The sequence below is a fragment of the Mytilus trossulus genome, chromosome 1, assembly GCF_036588685.1.
Source record: "Mytilus trossulus isolate FHL-02 chromosome 1, PNRI_Mtr1.1.1.hap1, whole genome shotgun sequence".
Classification (NCBI taxonomy): domain Eukaryota; kingdom Metazoa; phylum Mollusca; class Bivalvia; order Mytilida; family Mytilidae; genus Mytilus; species Mytilus trossulus.
In genome coordinates this window covers 76,747,327-76,765,645 of record NC_086373.1, presented here as the reverse complement: position 1 = coordinate 76,765,645, position 18,319 = coordinate 76,747,327, and the positions used below count along the sequence as shown (strand labels likewise).

At 31.7% G+C, this 18,319-nt stretch overlaps 1 protein-coding gene across 3 annotated transcripts in view; it reads left to right on the top strand.

Annotated features, from left to right (window-relative positions):
* The window catches only part of LOC134685383 (A disintegrin and metalloproteinase with thrombospondin motifs 9-like), a 108,766-nt gene that overhangs the window by 1,767 nt on the left and 88,680 nt on the right, over positions 1-18,319 (top strand). Inside the window, exons 1-2 of one of the 3 annotated variants that reach the window (XM_063545109.1) lie at positions 1,080-1,138; positions 2,898-3,039. Coding sequence is in view for 1 of the 3 variants with exons in the window: in XM_063545099.1 (XP_063401169.1) it covers positions 2,898-3,039 (142 nt within the window). In the remaining 2 variants the exon portion in view is untranslated. Of the gene's footprint in view, positions 1-1,079; positions 1,139-2,897; positions 3,040-18,319 lie in introns of those variants that run through there. The other 2 variants (XM_063545116.1, XM_063545099.1) reach the window with 2 other exon arrangements.

Here is an 18,319-nt window from a genome sequence, read left to right as displayed (position 1 = left end):
GCATGGTGATTGACAGTTCTACTAGCTCCGAACTGAAGACTTGTTATTTCAGGTACCCGGCTGAGATACGAACAAATCTTTGCGAGTACCACCATAATTATACCAAATAAATATCCATGTTCACTGTTGTATGTGCTTCTTTAAAGTTACATGCGTAGCCAAAATGCATTTGCCCGAAATTCAAAAAATTGTATAGCTCTGTCTTCATTTTGACGTTATATGCTCTGTATAAGAAAATGTGGTATGACTTCCTATCAGACAACGAGACACTCAGATATCTGCCAGAGACCATGCCTATTATTATGTCTATTCGTCTGTTTGACCATCGTTTCACAGGCATTACACTGGAAAGACTAGCTGAGTGTAGTAACAATATAAAAGCAAAGTGACGAAAGTACGACACTATGATAACCCTGTATCCTCCAAACGTGTCACGTAGACCCGGTCAGATTACGCTGTTCAAAAACATCCATCCCCTTCAACGTGAAAATGATATTATCTATTTACAAAAAAAATAGCTTAATGATATTCATTTATAATCTGACCTTAAATAAAACTTATTATTAACCGTATACCTTTGTGCCATGCATGCAGGGTTCATATTAATTTTCATTAAAACTAAGATGTTTGGCTGCAGTTTGTAAGTGCAGTTCGTATAGGTGGTCAGGTATTTGTTTGTTAAGTTATAGATTGTCTCTTTCTTAAAGTCGACCAGTGGCAAATGTTTCATGATATTAAAGACGAAAGCAGACAACTAATGCAAAATTTGGAATGTAACTGTTAAATAAGTGTAAGTTTGATAGTATCATACTACTAGTATCTACGAGTACACCAGATAGTTGTTCTTTATGATTTTATCAATTTTTAACTCTATCAAAAAATCAAGGGGAGTTGTAAATTCCTAATCATATATCATTAACACTATATGTTTAATTTTGTAACACCTAGAGTTACATGTACGACATATTCATTAACTAAGTATTAAAGTTGACAGGCATTGATATTTTTACAAAACGTTAATATTGGTGAACTCGATTATTGGAGTAGTTGGGTGTATTTTGAATGTTTCTTTCCCCATTCTTTATCAGCCCCGAAAAACGACATCAATCAACAAAAAGCATTGCAGTTAGAATTAACAGTATTTGTATTGTCATTCTCCAATTATACTTGATTCCCACTGTATTAATCCATTTTTTTCTCAAAAAAGGGGAGGGGGGCTAAATCTACTTCTGATATATCACAAATTTCCCCCTTGCACTCAACATGTTAATAGTCCAAATAATTTTGAAAGGCTATACATGATCATTCATAATCATTGGCAGATCTAGAAATTTCCATAAGTGGGGACCCAGTGGCGGCATAAGAGAGAACTCTCTGACTGCCTGAGAGTGAACCCACTCCAGTCTTACCAATACGTTGTCGATACCAGTACTGGCTTTAATACAACGGTTTAAAGAGAGACATGCTTCAGGCCCATAGCCAGGAATTTCCAAAGGGGGGTTCGTTTGACTCACAAACTCGACTTTAACAGTCACAATTCGAACAGAACATCGACTTTAACAGTGCTTATTTGTTTTCAAGGGGGGTTCGTCCGAACCCCCCTGGCTAAGGGTATGTGCTTCAGTGATTCCCTTATATACCTATGCATTTACTTATTATTGGGATGAAAACATCTTTTTGTCAGAGCAAGAATATGTTACTCTTATTAGTATATATAGACAAAACAGCTAAGGGATGAATCTGCCATCAAGAGTACAGTAGTTTCAATCAATGTGATTACAATTATATTTATAAAACAATCAGCATTGTAGACATGTAGTATACACAAATAATTATTTACATATATTCCTGTTATAATAACATGTATTACACAAATATATTACCAGTACTTTGTGATAGACTGTTCCCATCAGTTGTTGTTACCATATTAAACACTTTTACACAGAAATTTAAGGCAGATAACTATGTATGAAAGAGGAAAAGGGGGGGGGGGGGGGGTGTAGAAGGGGTCCTGATCCTGAAATCCCGGGCTTAAAAACACAAAATCCTGAGGTCCTGAATTTAAGTAAATTTAAATCCTGACATCCCGAAATTCAAAAATCAAATTCCTGGAATCCGAAAGGGTCAATCCAGAAATTCCGAGCTTAAAAACACCCGATCCCAGTGTCCTATCCTTCTCAAAGAGGAGAATACTGTTATCAATGCTAATATTCAGAGTTGCCCCATAAACTTTCCAAAAAAGTTGTTCCTGTTATGTATTTTTTTAATTTTTGTGTTGCTGTCTTAATGCTACTAAACCACATTTCCATATGATTTATATTAACTGACATCTCCTTTTATTTATAAAATAGCTAAAAATATATCCGACTTTATGTCTGTACTGCTTTTGTATCATTGACACTGAAGCTTGAAAGTCAGAAATTGTAAGATTCTGTAACACATATGAAGTTCATATAAGACGAAACAGATGTGTGGTGGTGACCTCATAAAGTGACTTTTAAATTCATAGATATAAGAAGATGTGGTATGAGCAAAATGATGAGTGCCAATGAGACAACTCTTCATCCAAGTCACAATTTGTAAAAGTAAACCATTATTGGTCTAAACAAGGTCTTCAACACAGAGCCTTGGCTCAAACCGAACAGTAAGCTATAAAGGGCTCCAAAAATGACTAGTATAAATCCATTCTAACAAGAAAACCAACAGTCTAATCAGTTTAAGAAAACCCAGAATCACTAAAGAACCACATCAACATATGACAACCGCTGAAAAATCAAGTTCCTGACTTAGGATAGGTTCAAACTAATGCAGTGGTTTAAATGTTTTAATATTTATAAAGTTTTATAACTAAAAGCCAAAGCTAAAGTTGAATACTAAGTTTTATTTTCTATTTTCAGCTTGGTTCATTTCATGCACATGGTGAACATTTCATTGTTGAACCATTCACAGAAAGTGATTCTTCTAAAGGAGATACAAATGCTCATTACATTTACAGACATTCACATCCAGTTAAGCCACAGTCAGACTGTGGTGTAAAAGGTAGGTAGTAACATTGTACAAATTCTGTAAATGACAGGGGCCGATCTGGCCATTTTTAAAAAGGAGAGGGGTTTGAAATCCAGGAGAAAAACGGGTTGTCCCCATTCAAATGCATTGATTGTCCAAAAAAGGGGGGAGTTCCAACTCCCAGAACCCCTCTTGATCCGTCAATGTATGAAAATGAGATACCAAAGGTTGATGTGTAACCCATCTTTAGCACAGGTTAATCTTAGCTATGGACATGACAGGAATGGGTCTTTTGTGAAGTACCAAGAAGGTTTTTGTAATAAGAAAGGGGAACATTTTGGTCTTTTGTGGATAGTTGTCTCATTGGCAATCATACCACATCTTCTTTTTTACATTTGAGCAGTTGATCCTTATTTCATGGTAAAGCATGTAACAAATGCAGGATATTGAATTACATTTAATGAATATATAAGTGTTTACTGTCTGATATGACATAACAGTACACAAAGTCATGTTATTGTGACATTACCTACTTTATGCTGAAGGTTAGGGGTTTTTGTTTTCAATAGAAATTCTAATTTGAAATTCAGGTGTTAGCTTATTCAACATAGTGGAATTTTTAAATATATCCTGCCTGGTCATTGCAAACGAATAATTCATTTATTGTTGTAATGCGGCCTCTGTTTATTCATATTGGAATGCAATGGAATCACTTAAATTTCATTTTTTTGAAATATGACTCATTTATTTAGCTAATTTCAATTTTTATTATTTGAACAAATAAGATAGTTTTTACATTTATATATATAATATCATTGGGAGTCTATTACCTAAAGTGTATTACCAGGTAATGGACCTCAAATATCACTTATAGAAAACCAATTATAAAAATCTTTGCTTAAGGAATAGATTGAAGTGCAGTAAACAAAAGGAAATCAACAATACATTTATTTGGTGTTAAAGTTCTTGCCAATACTTGAAGAAAATAAACTGAATTAAAAGGTTGATCAATTTATAGAGTGTCAAAATACCACATAAAATACTTACATAGCCAGGGAATTATCCTTAAATATTAGTATAACCCGATCTTTATCACAGATCAGAGAGAAATATTAAGGTATTACCACAAATCATATTAAAGATTATATGGGCTTACTTTCCATAATAAGTCAGAAAAATATTTACAGTTTTGTATTCACTTTTCAATTGCATATTTCAATCAGATGTTTAGTTGAACAAACTCTCAAGATTTTAATAAGAAGATCCTTTTATGGTATTAGAAAAACAGCGGAAATGTCGATCTTAATATTCATTGATGAAAGATATTGGACATGTCACTAAAATTTAGACTACAGAACAAGGATTATTTCCTGATATTATTAAATACTATTTGCATTAACTTTTTACATTTTAATCCAAACCACAACATTAAGGAGGTGGACCAAAAAAAGACCAGTTGCAAGTACAAATGCACTTATCTACTGAAATGGAGTTGTATTATGAAGTTTTTACCCATATGAAATGGCTCTAAGTAGTTTTGCCGTGTTTTCAGTATTAGACAAAGTGTACAACTTTTCTTATAAATGTAATTCCTTGATTTGAGAATGAACTTTGAAATTCTCTATCACTGCATGCATACTAAGCATTGCTAAGGTCATCTGTTAATTATAAAATGTCTGGCAATAAATTTTAAACAAGACTCCAAATTTGAATTTTATTGTGACACAATAGAACTGATGACAGCTGACCATTAGTCTAGTAATAAAACAATTTGAAGGTCCATTACCCAGGTATAATACAAGATGAGACCAGTGACAACGATAAAAGGCCATGATTTACATGCTAGAATGACATATTATATTTGACCGCTATTATTTGTTGTGTCTGTTGGTCACTAGTACAAAGATTTTGGCTATGCTTTTAAAAATTACAGTTATTTTGATAACATGTTTAAAATACAAATTATTTATTGTTCACTAAATCTTTCACAAATAAGAACACAATTTTTCCATTTTCTGAAATTATACTGTGACTTTGAAAAGGACAATTGGATTATTTTATTGTGAATAATGATGATACATGTATTACATAAAAAGTATATTAAACATGAAATTATGGTCAAAATTGAACATGTTTCTTGTAAAACTTCAGTAATAGTGGTACCTTTCCTGTTTTTCTGTTAAAAAAATATTTCTTTTGGATGGTGTGGTGGTGGGAGGTGGTCGTTGTCAAAAAGTATTTTTTTGTTTGTGTAACATTACTTGACAGTGATGACATCATTATTTTTTGCATTAAAGTTAAATACTTAAGAGAAATATAATGCAGGGATATTCATCTAGTAAAACTGCATCATCATGCTGTGGAAAGCATGCTTTTACCAATTAAAATAAGCTTGTTTTGTCCATTGCATTACACAACACATATTATTTTGTATTAATTGGCCTAAATGGTAATTGAAACCTTTATGTTGGTGTGTTTGATTCATGCCATCTCATCAGAGAATGCTTTAGTATCCTTGGTGCTATGATTTATACTATTTGTATATTCAGCTTCGATATTTGGTTTTAACACCTGTCTTTTGCTCCACCTGCTTTACCTACGTGGAGGGTGTATATAGGTAATGAACAGTGTACAAAATGATCTATGATATATGTCCTCAACCATGACTGACCATATTGTAATGGTATATTATCAGAAAGTAAATGGTTTTAAAAGTCAGTCATATTTGTACCATGTTCTACTGAAATTCCCTGGCTTGAATATTATGTGTCTTGTTTATAATTACTCGCTAATTGTTAAACTTGTAATATATAGCCATCATAAATTCGTTTTGTGACAAAATGTTCAGATATCTTTGATGGGGTCTTTTTCCTTGATTAAGTTCTAATGCCTTCTAAACCAATTTGCAAAGCTTGATTAGTAAAAGAATTAGCCATCAACCTTAATTACTCTGAATAGTACATGTTAAGGACGAGAAGAAAAAAGGTGATGTTGACCGTTAATAATATGTGCTAACAGTAATCACATTTGAGGGGGTTTTAATTATAATTTATTGTATTTCCTTTAATGGTATCTTGTCCCGGTCTTCCATTTAGGTTTAAAGAATGAAGGAAATCAGGACATTTAAAGAATTTATGGTCAGTCCTTTAAATAAATCATTTAGCATAGATTGAAGTCTAAAGTGTAGGCTCGGTAGAAGTAATTCTGGCTACAGTTTGACTATCCTTGCTGAATTGTAGTGTAAGTTTTATCTGCAGTTAGGGAATTATTCATCTGTTATACAATGTGAAATACTGCATCGTTAATATCACTTCTATGCTACCTTAACTCCCACCTTAACTATTATCAAGAAAGCAAAGTTTTTATATTTCGATCTCCTGGGTCATGAATATTATCCATTTAAGGCATTGTTGTCTGATTTGGCTTCACATAAGTCCCTGGACACTTATATGTTTTGCAAGATAAAGTTATTAAACAATCATGTTTGACAGAAATATTGAACAATATATATATCTTTTATTAAATCAAAATAGCATGAAGTCATTTGCATATCCTATTTAATTAAGATTTGTACTGTCAGTCTTGATGCTGAAATGGCAAGTGAAAGTAAGGTCTTTGTGAAAGTCTGTTACAGACCTGAAATCAAAAATTTCAGAAGTATAAAGCCTTGTTTCTTTGTAAGAGAAATAGTGCACATTGCTGGTGTCTTTATGCTATTTGTGACAAGTTATCTCTACTGTGGTGAGTTGGTTGTTTGCTTGTAGTCTAAAAGAGTATTAGATTTCAGTTAGGTCATCTTTAAATACTGTACATATATTAATTTTGTGATGTCAGCTGATTTATAAAGACCCAATGACCTAAATATTTTTTTTTATACCCATATTTGTTGAATACAGTATGATGAATCTTAGTCATAAACTAGTCTAAAAGATTGCTTTGAAATGTTACAAATAGCTTGTTATCACAATTTGCATGTTAAATGTATTTAAAATTTCTTTCTATTTGTTCTATTCCAATGAGCAGAGACTTTCTATATGTTAGTTACGACATTTAATCTTTATAATTCTGCAATTAGAAGTTAAAAACTATTATGGAAATCACCATTTAGATATAAATGCCTTTTGAATGGACCATTAACATCAATTTAATGACAATTTTTTTCATAATTGCTGAAACCATGATTTTTTTAAAGAAATTTAAGAAATGGGGTCGTTTGCCTTTAAGGCTTTGACATGCTTCTGTCATTTAAACTGTATGATATACTTATATTTTCCTGATGTTGCTTAGTACTTATATGATAATTCTAGCCTTGTCCAACTGATTTTATAGTTTGTTCTTATGTTGTGCCTTAAATAGCACCACTTTTGGGAGCTAGCACGAGGTTATTGCAATCACAATATATTTTTTTAACCCTGCCACTTTCCATAGGTGCCTGATCCCAGTTGGAAGCCTGTAATTCATTGGTTGGCGTTGATTGTAACTGTTTTATCTGCTTTATTATTTTTTTTTAGCATACGTCAGTTCATTGTTTTTTCTTGTGAACTATGTTCATGGCATTTTAAAGCTTACAATATGACATTGGTTTTGGTCATTGTTGAAGGCAGTATAGTGCTCTGCATTTCTTTTACATCCTTACCTTAAGTTCAGAGTATATATACTTTGAAGATAACAAAGCAAATGAAAATAGAATTTCGGTTACCCTTGAAAGCCAAAATGAAAGAAACAAATGCAATCCTTTAGTATTGCCAAAAACTTGTGGCTATTTTGTAGTAAAAGTTTTGTTTTGACTGTACTGTACTATTGCCAGCTATTGTATTGATGATGTTATGATATGAAGACCTTGTCTAATCCCAGCTTATCACCAGTTATTCTTGCCAAGAGTTAGGTTATTGCTTAGGAACATGGTTTTATATGTACAACCATCTATACATATATCAATCTTCTTTACTCCCACATTATTACTGTCTAGTAAAATAAAACTTTTATGACAATAACTGTTTCTCCATTAATCATATTTCACTGGAAAAATGGCCACAACTGTTGAAATAGTACAATTTGTACCTTTGAAAATATAAGCCTTCAGTATTTGTCTGTTGATCCTGTGGTCACATCTCTGGAGAATTAATGTTCAAAATAATTGATTTTAAGGTCAAGTTATTAACTGCCATGTAATGATCTATTGCTTACATGATGCCTCTGCTATACTGTATGATGTAAGAATGTTTTATTATATAAAGATAAAAAAATGCATGGAGATATGACCTCAATTAAAAGGTGCACATTATTTAACTAAGCTGTAATAGTGCAAGATTGTTTATGCACATTTAAGCATAGGTACACCTCAATAGTTGCCCAGAAAACTTATGGGCTTGAACAAGTTTATTATCTGTACCTACATAAAGAGGTATTTCATTGTAACTGTTATAATTTGGTCAATGTTGAATATTTCTTCAATAGAAAGTGCAGTGTAAGGGATGATACTGTTTAACAATGTTTGGGGTGTTTTTCTTTCTTTTGTTGGAATTCTGTATACAAATTTATTATGCAAGATCATGTTTTTCTTCACAATTCATGGTGTAGCTGTATGCAATCTACTTGGAAGTACAGTGGCTGATATTAAAGTGTAAAACTGAAGGCTAAATGGTGACCTATACTTGCTTACTTCCACATCATTTGTCTCTTGTGGAGGGTGGTCTCATTGGCAATCATACCACATTTTATTTTATCTTTTCTAATGTTCCTCGACTCAGGTTAAATGTAACTTTTAGACCCAGGTCATTAATGTGACTTTTTTTCAATGACAAAGTCATGTAAAAGAAAGTTCTGAAGGCAGCTTACATTAAAAAATCCAAGAGTAAATTATTACCAAGACATTTCTGGACAGGACAAGTGGATGCTTACAATAAGAGATGTCCAATATTGAGTGCAGTTTTTACATACTGTAAGATTTTGTATCTTCTGTCTGATATAAGGTGATTTATGTATTACCCATTTTTATACAACAATGTGGTATGATGAAGAGTAGATGATTTTATACAAAAAGTGAACATGATATCATTCATGTGTGGCCCTCATTTTCTGTCATTTGATGTGAATTTAATGTCAGGTATTGGTATGTGGACAAACTCCACCTTGCACAGAAAGCAAATACATGATAAAAGAAATCTAGTCTCTTTGTTATTAATTGTTACATTAGGTATAATAGCCAAATGTTTTAATGAAAGACTCTGGTTAATAAGTATTTGACCATGCTTGTAATTTAAGGTCTATTTTTATTATCATGTCTGTTTCAGCTGCTTTTCACCTTTTGGTTCAGTCAGTGCAAACATTATTTTGGTATCTTTCATTAAAAGTTTTGACCATATTGCATGGATTTTTATAAAAGGATTCAAATGGGCCAATTAATTCTTGATTTTTTGTGTACTTTGAGCACCTGAGCTGTCTACTGGTGTTGGGTAGTGCTTGTGTTACCCTTGTTTTGATTTTATGGACTGTCTTCGTTTAGGTCAGAGTTTTCTTTAAGAGTAATTTGCATCACATCCACTTAAAACTTTGATCCTGATTTCCTATTTAACATAACATAAATGCAATAGTGTTTGCAGAGCATCATGTCTTATGAGCACATATTAATTTTTAATACAAACTTTACCCCAATTTCAAATATTAACTGCATTATTTTATATTTTAAATTTAATTCACCTCAAAAATAGGATAGCGTACAATGGTAGTCAGCACATTTTGTTTTTTTTCAAGTGTATACAAGAGCTGTTATGAAATTGAAGGTCAGACACAATGGAGTATGGCCTTGTGCCAATAGTAACTATCTCAGGTACCTAACACATTCAGAGTTTTATAAGACATTTGGCTTGGTGGTCTGATGTAGAACAAGCAGAACTCATGATCATTATAGTTTATTGAAAATTTATAGATTATTCGAAAGGAAGGGCTAGACAAAATTAAAGAATCGTGTAGCACAGTAATTAATTGATAGTTATTTTTTACTACAAGAGGTTGAATGAGGTTAAAGAAGTAAAATGTTGTGATATGCATTGATCAACGTATTATCCATGGTTAGAAATATGTTGTAGGTATGTAATTACAATGTTTTTCCCTCAGACTCTATATGTGTGTCCATATGTGGATGCAGTTGAAACATTTTATCCCTACCAGAATTAAATGAACCATGTACATATCAAGGTCATCTGTCACTTATATCTAAGTTCACAGTGAAACAAACCATCACCTTATTTTAGTATACACTGAGAACAGCTGGCAGATCCAGAATTTTTTATAAGGGGGGTAGGGGGCCCTGACTGACCTAAAGGGGAGGCTGAATTAATCGAATCCCCCACTCCCCCAGGATCCACCTATGGAGAAGAGGGGGTATAGATGTATTAATGTTTTGGGCGGTATTCACTTTTTATTCTAGCTATGGGATATCTATTGACGTTTATTATAAAACCCATGGATCTATGTGATAATTGAGGAGATGATATGAATTTCATCTATTTTAATCTACATGTATCAAAATATAATTCTTTTTATACTGAAAATTATTGCTTCAAAGTGTTTGCATTAAGATTGATTCTATAATTTTGTGTAGACCTGTTTTATGAGTGTTCCTCTAATGATATTGGTTTTCCTATCTCTGATATCTAAGTAAAACAAGTGGTATCTACATTAATGAATAGTTGTGATAGCATATAGTTTATATATTTATTTCATAAATCATCTTCTTATATACAATATTCAAAGGTTAATCATTTTCTACATTTTATTGTAAATCATGACTTCAAAAAGAGGGGATCCAAGTTTTATTTTAATATTTATCTATGTAGAATCTAATTTAAATTGCAATACATGCTCTAAAGCTAGACACATTTAGATGTTGCATCTTAAGAGGTGCAGAAACATAAAGAAGGTGTTATCCCTCAAAGAGTGTGATTTGTATACAGCAATTTCATGGATTTAATATGAATCTTTTGCTATATGGTTTAGGGTTAGGGTTTAGGGTTAGGGTTTAGTGTTAGGGTTAGGGTTAGGGTTGACACTATTGACATCATGACACTTGACCACTCAAAAAATTATATTTTTTCACTGACCAAATAAATATATATAATAGTAATAGGATAGTTTCTTTATCCTTGGGGTTAAAGATAGTGTTTCTAATTTAAATACAAAAATGTAGAAAATCAGTCTTGGGAGAAAAATGCTAATACAGAGACTTACAATTAGAAAGTTAAACTATAACAAGTAACCTACTGAACTTCACATGAGCTTTTGTTTCTGCTATCTTTCATTGAAACTGAGATGATTTATTCATGTATTCTGAAAATACACCCCTTTCGATGGAATCTTTATTATATATCTGTAAAAAATTAAGGCTTAAAGATAATAAAAAGTAAAATAGGTAAATTGATGTATGTAAACATATTTTTAAGAGGGGGGATAGGACCTTTATCTGGACTCTAGGATCGGGTGTTTTTAAGCTCTGGTTTTCAGGATTGACCATTTTGGGATCCGTGAATTTTTTTTTCAAAATTTCGGAATTTAAATTTGATTCAGGACTTTGAGAGTTCGTGTTTTTAAGCCCAGGATTTCAGGATCGAGACCCCTCCTACCCCCCCTTTTTAAGGATGTAGGATGGTTTACTAGGTGCTGGTTAGTGAAGGGTTGTGGTAGTATTGCTCTAACATAGGCGGTTCCAGGGGGCCTCATATTGCCAGGGCTCTACCTTTTGTTGGAAAAATTTGGTTGATTTTATATAGGGAATCACTTAAGCATGACTGAAGTTGGTCCCAACTTATGGCAGTCAGTGGGCTCCTTTTTATAAAAAGTTCTGGATCCTCCTTTGTCTATTTTCCAATCAATAGTTGAAAGTGCTACCTTAAAAATTTAAACAATTGTAACAGTTCTTTACATTAAAAGAGTTATTTGGCAGAAAAGATGGCAAAAAATGATTAAGTATATGTGATCATAATTACCCTGATTAATACCTATGGTCAGTTGTGTTAGCCCAGACAGAACATGATAATGTTATTAGACATACAGACATAAGTAAATTGACACAATCTGTGTAAAGCGTTCACAATTAACAGGTGTCTATACATACTGATATTACAGGTACATGCTTCAGATCATACCAAGCTGATATTTTACCAATGTTTACCATTTAACAGAAATTGCATTCCACTTATCATGATTATCATTCTTAAATAATCATGCTTATCATTCCTATCATGTTACAGTACATGTCACTTTCCATTTGTCCTGATTGGACACGTGTGGTGAACTTTTTTCGTTTTGCTTGCTTTTGTTGAAATGGTATTAAAAAAAGTGCTACTTTTTTGCAGTAGTTCTGTCTCATTAAAAGTTTTAAAAGTCATCCTGAACACCAACGAAATATGTGCCACTGGACCTTAAGCAACCAAAAAAAAAATAATTGAAAGTTTAAGTCATGCTATTGTCTGCATTGTCTGATTGAAATTCAGAGATAAGCAGGCTTGGAATACTTTGGGAAAAAATATATATGTAGAATTCTTTTTTGGCCTTTTCCGACATGATACAGAAAATCATTGAAGTAGAAGTTTAGAACTTTTGTGACGGAATAGTAACTGCTGGTAAATCTTTAGCCTTCAAGTCTCTGTGTACTGTAGTGATGCTTATAGGCTTAACTCCTCTCAACATTTCTTTAATGTAGTAAATATTTGTTATGTATTTTACTCAGTTGTTTAACTTTCTCAGTTTGAAGATGTCTCAAAGTGTTTGTTCAAATGTAAAACTGTAAAAGAATTGTTGCCGAATATAAATAGTGAAAAGTTTAACTTCACATCCCTTAATCTTGACTTTACATACATAGTGGTGCTTTAAATATTTAAAAGTCACCTTTAATTTGTTTATTGAAAATATAAGCACACTAATAAATTGGTTTGGTAGTGTTTGATGTTGTAATATGTTGTAATACCAAAAATAATAGTAATAAAGTTTTAATTAAGTCTTTCACTACATGACATTTAATAAAGTAAATTCTAGGTCATTAGGACATTTTGATTTCTTATTTTTCACACATCAAAGGATGTTATATCAGAAATGATTTTAAATTTATTTATTGTTTATTATTTAATTAAGAGTATGTTAAAATTTGACAGTTATAATGATGTTTCAACAGTGTCATGATCATTTTGATTTATGTTACAAATTTTCTTCTTTGGAGACAACAACTATTGTTAAATATAGCCCAAGGGTTTGAAATAATCATATTTTACCAATGACAGGCTTTGCTCATTTTTGAAGGCAGTACAGTGACCTAAAGTTGATAATTTCTGTGTCATTTGGTCTGTTGTGGAGAGTTGGCTCATTGGCAATCATACCAAAACTTCTTTTTATATTTAATTCCTACTGAAATTTATAAGTCAGCCTAGCTCCAACAACAATATGTATTTAAAAAATGGAAAATCCTGATTTTTGCATCAATAGAAAATGTACAGATCCATTTGATCTAAGGCAATATTTTAATGTCATGATCTCAGACCTTTTTGAGGTAGATTTCCAATGTCTTCATTTTGTCTCACTTGTGAATCAGGATAAGGTTTCCAGACAGCTCTAGTATGGGTATTTTAACTGCATTGGCATTTTTTATGCCTTTGCATCAGCAATGATATTTAAAAGTGAACCAATGATCTGTTCAAAGTCACTTACCATGTTACGGTGGTTGGTTGCCAAAAACTTGTATACTGGCTACAAGCCCTAAAGGTCATTATAAGATAACACTTCTATAATGTCTTACCAATTTTTGGAAAAATTTTCCATAGACAAACTCAAAGCTTAAGATTTCATGTGTTTCACAAATATTGAAAAAAAAACCAACTTTTGAAACCTAGATTGATGTCAACTGGTATTGAAATAGATCTTTGATACTGCTCTGACTTGTTAACTCAAATTCATGTGAAATTAAAGGCTTACCATACTGAAACATGAAGCTATTAGAAGGATGACTGAAATTATACAATAGTAAAATTGAGAATGGAAATGGGGAATGTGTCAAAGAGACAACAACCCGACCAAAATAAAAAAACACAACAGCAGAAGGTCACCAACAGGTCTTCAATGTAGCGAGAAATTCCCGCATCCGGAGGCGTCCTTCAGCTGGCCCCTAAACAAATATATACTAGTTCAGTGATAATGAACGCCATACTAATTTCCAAATTGTACACAAGAAACTAAAATTTAAATAATACAAGACTAACAAAGGCCAGAGGCTCCTGACTTGGGACAGGCGCAAAAATGCGGCGGGGTTAAACATGTTTGTGAGATCTCAACCCTCCCCCTATACCTCTAACCAGTGTAGAAAAGTAAAAGCATAACAATACGCACATTAAAATTCAGTTCAAGAGAAGTCCGAGTCTGATGTCAGAAGATGGAACCAAAGAAAATAAACAAAATGACAATAATACATAAATAACAACAGACTACTAGTAGTTAACTGACATGCCAGCTCCAGACTTCAATTAAACTGACTGAAAGATTATGATTTCATCATATGAACATCAGGCACAATCCTTCCCGTAAGGGGTTTAGTATCATACCATCATAACATATATGAGAAGAACATAACCCGTGTCATGCCAACAACTGTTTTTAGAATAAATGTGTTTAGTTCCGACGCAAAGACCTTATCAGTGACTCAATATTAACGCCAAAATATGCAATATTTAATGACTTGACAACAGTATCGTAATTATATCCCTTCTTAATAAGTCTATTCAAAGGTTTTGTAAGTTTATGAGGTGAATACTGACACCTTTGTGCTTTATAAAGAATATTTCCATAAAAAATTGGATGTGAAATACCTGAACGTATAAAAAGTCTGCATGTTGAGCTATATTTACGAATGATGTCTTTATACCGATGATAAAATTTAGTAAATGTTTTGACTAGTTTGTGATATCGAAAACCCTGGTGTAATAATTTTTCAGTAATACATAAATTTCTCTCGTTAAAATCTAAAACATTGTTACATACACGAGCGAATCGTACAAGTTGAGATATATAAACACCGTAAGATGGTGACAAGGGAACGTCACCATCTAAAAACGGATAATTAACGATAGGAAATGAAAAATCATCCCTTTTATCATAAATTTTAGTATTCAGCTTTCCGTTAGTGATATAGATATCAAGATCGAGGAAAGGGCAGTGGTCATTGTTAGTATTAGCTTTATTTAAAGTGAGTTCACCAGGATAAATTTCATTAATATACATACTGAAGTCGTCATTATTGAGAGCCAAAATATCATCCAAATATCTAAAAGTATTATTAAATTTGTTTATCAGATGTTGTTTTGATGGGTCTTTGCTTATTTTTGTCATAAATTGTAACTCGAAACAATACAAAAAGAGGTCCGCAATAAGTGGTGCACAGTTAGTCCCCATTGGAATTCCGATAATCTGACGATATACGGAATCCCCAAAGCGAACAAAAATGTTATCTAGTAAAAATTCAAGGGCATATATAGTATCAAAGCATGTCCAATTAACATAGTTTTTTTTTGTACATGTAAGATTAATTCATTCTTTTGAAGGGGCAAATCTTCAAGTTGTAGTTCATTCAGATTTTTGTTAAATAATGACATCAAAGCATTAAATTCCATACGTAGAAATAAGTATTATGAATTGAAACTTGACAAACAAGCATACGTCTTGTTCATATTTTGTAGGTTTTTTCGTGAAAATTTACGATTTTTCTTTATTTACTGCATAATAAGTCATAAAATACATTACAATTTGAGCTATTTATGGTTAATTTTGTCCAATTTAAATACTTTTGTTCTTATGATTCTTGATGCATTAAAAAAAGTAATTTTACACTTATTTATCTTGTGACTAATATCAAATAAATACTTCATTTTGTTCATTTAGATTTATTTTATAATCTGAGTGAGTGTCATTTTTCAAAGTTTGTTGGTTTGAAACTTATTCATAAAAACTATACACCTTATCACACAGATGATTAATTACTTTTGAAGGTTTTTTGTAATAACTTTTGTCATTAAACCTCCAAAATAGTACCACTGTGGTGACCTATGCAATTTTATGTTCAAAAATTTAATTGTGGTTATTTTTCAAATAATTAGGAAAATGCCTTTGATCTTTAAATATTGTATTTTGATGAAGTAATATTGTGGGTTTATTACATACATAAAAAGGAAGATGAGTATCTATTTGTAAAATGAGTGACAATTTTTATTCCATTCATGAAAATTTATGAATGGATAAGTACATATTTGTACTTTTGTAATGCTAGCAGTTAGTGGGGGTCCGTGTAACATTTCAGTTGTAGTCTATGTCAAAGTATCAGGAAATCTAGCAATTAGTTTGTATACAAATGTAAATATTATGATAAGAATCAATGCATTACAATTTTTACCTATCATGCATTTATTAATGATATAAGAACAAGATATAGGTTACATTTTGTCAGCTTTATTCTACAAAACCAGAAATTCCTAAGACGTATTTAACTCTATGGGAATCCTTCTTCCCAGCATCTACCAAGAACTTAAGATGTTTAAAAAAAAATACTACACGATTTTACTTTTTGGGTTGTAATTCATTAATTTTCGTATATATTTTCTTACTACAGTTTATCTGCAGTTTTAAAAGTATGTATATATGAGCATCTATTTCCTATTATATAATTTGAGATTTCACTTGATGTCATTTTTACAATGACTATTAAATTACATGGTCATTTGTTTCACAGCATCCGCCTTTCCTATTTGAATAATTATGTAAAGTTTTGTAAATCTAAAAGAACGAAACAAAGGTCATTTGTTTATAAATAAATAACAGCAAAATTTAGCTAGAGGAATTGTAGATATATCTTTGTGATCTGAGAAGGTAATGAGACATTTTCTGTGGTTTGGCTTTAGGAATAGCATTATATTCTCATTGTACATTTGTGTATTTTGCACATATTTGTAATGACCGACAAACCTACCTAACAGGTATACTTGTGGGTATGATGTTTTGTTGTCATGTTGTACAGGCTAAGGTGTCCGACAGACTTATAATGACATAATACTACTATATTTTCTATGACAGGTTGTCATATTTAGATAGTATCATATAATATTGTTAGATAATGAAAAACATGGCCATAGGTGTTTGAACACGGATCATCATAATTATCTTGTACTATATGGGTCATGATACATGTTTTTATAGTATTAAGGTCTTTATATTCTAAAAAAAGTACTAGACTTTTCAGAATTTCTAAGAGAACTTAGATTTTTGAATTGAAAATTTCAAGCATAAAAAAGATTTTTGTATAAACTCAAATGGTACATGTATATTAACTGATATTGTTATGAAAACAACGTCTTTGCTAAATGTAAACAAATAGGAGCGGACCAGAAACTATACCTTGTAACATGGTACAACAGATCCAACAAATTTTGCGAGAGGGTTGATTTAACTACCAATCATAGAAGAGTCAAAAATATATGTGCGTTTTTTACTCTTTTTTTTTTTTTAAATTCTTTAAATTTAATTTTTTTTTTTGTAATCTCATAAATTTTGCATGCTTTTAAAATACAAACTGTTAAACTGTGGATTAAAATTTATTTTGATAGGTACATATTTTCATGGGTATTTCATTTCATGGTTTTGTTAAAGTCTGCATTCAAGCCTGTATTTTGATGTGTTGTTGGGTTGTTGTCTCATAGACACTTTCCCCACATATTTCATATACTTTTATTTAATTTGATTGATGACAAATGACTCATATTACAAAATGAAAAATGGAAATTTATAGAAAAAGAATTGTTTTATACTTTTTTATGATATATGACTTTGAAGTGAACTAAGTTTCTTTTCTTTTGTTTGATATATGTCAAGTGAAATGGCCATAATTTCCTGTAAGACCAATGTATCGTATCTATCACTTTATAAAACAGACCAGGACAGTTATGGTCATGTTATAGTCGAGGGGGCAACTAAGGAAATTAATTTCTTTACAAAACAAAAAAAAAATTCAAGACACTGTATTCCAACTTTTGCAAATAATGGAGAGAAAAAATTAAAGATTTTTTTTAAAAGTTAATTTCAAGTGACATTTTTTTAAGCAAGTGTTGTTGATGTTATGGCCTGGTTTGCCAGGAGTAATAAGTGACAAGTTTGACAGACTGATAAACTGTCAATTTGTTAGACTTAGAATCCCCCTCAGACATGGGAGGTCATACTGACCATAACAATCCAGTTAAGTGGACAGGTCCAATAAGTTAAAACAACTTGTAGGTGGAATTAATTAGAA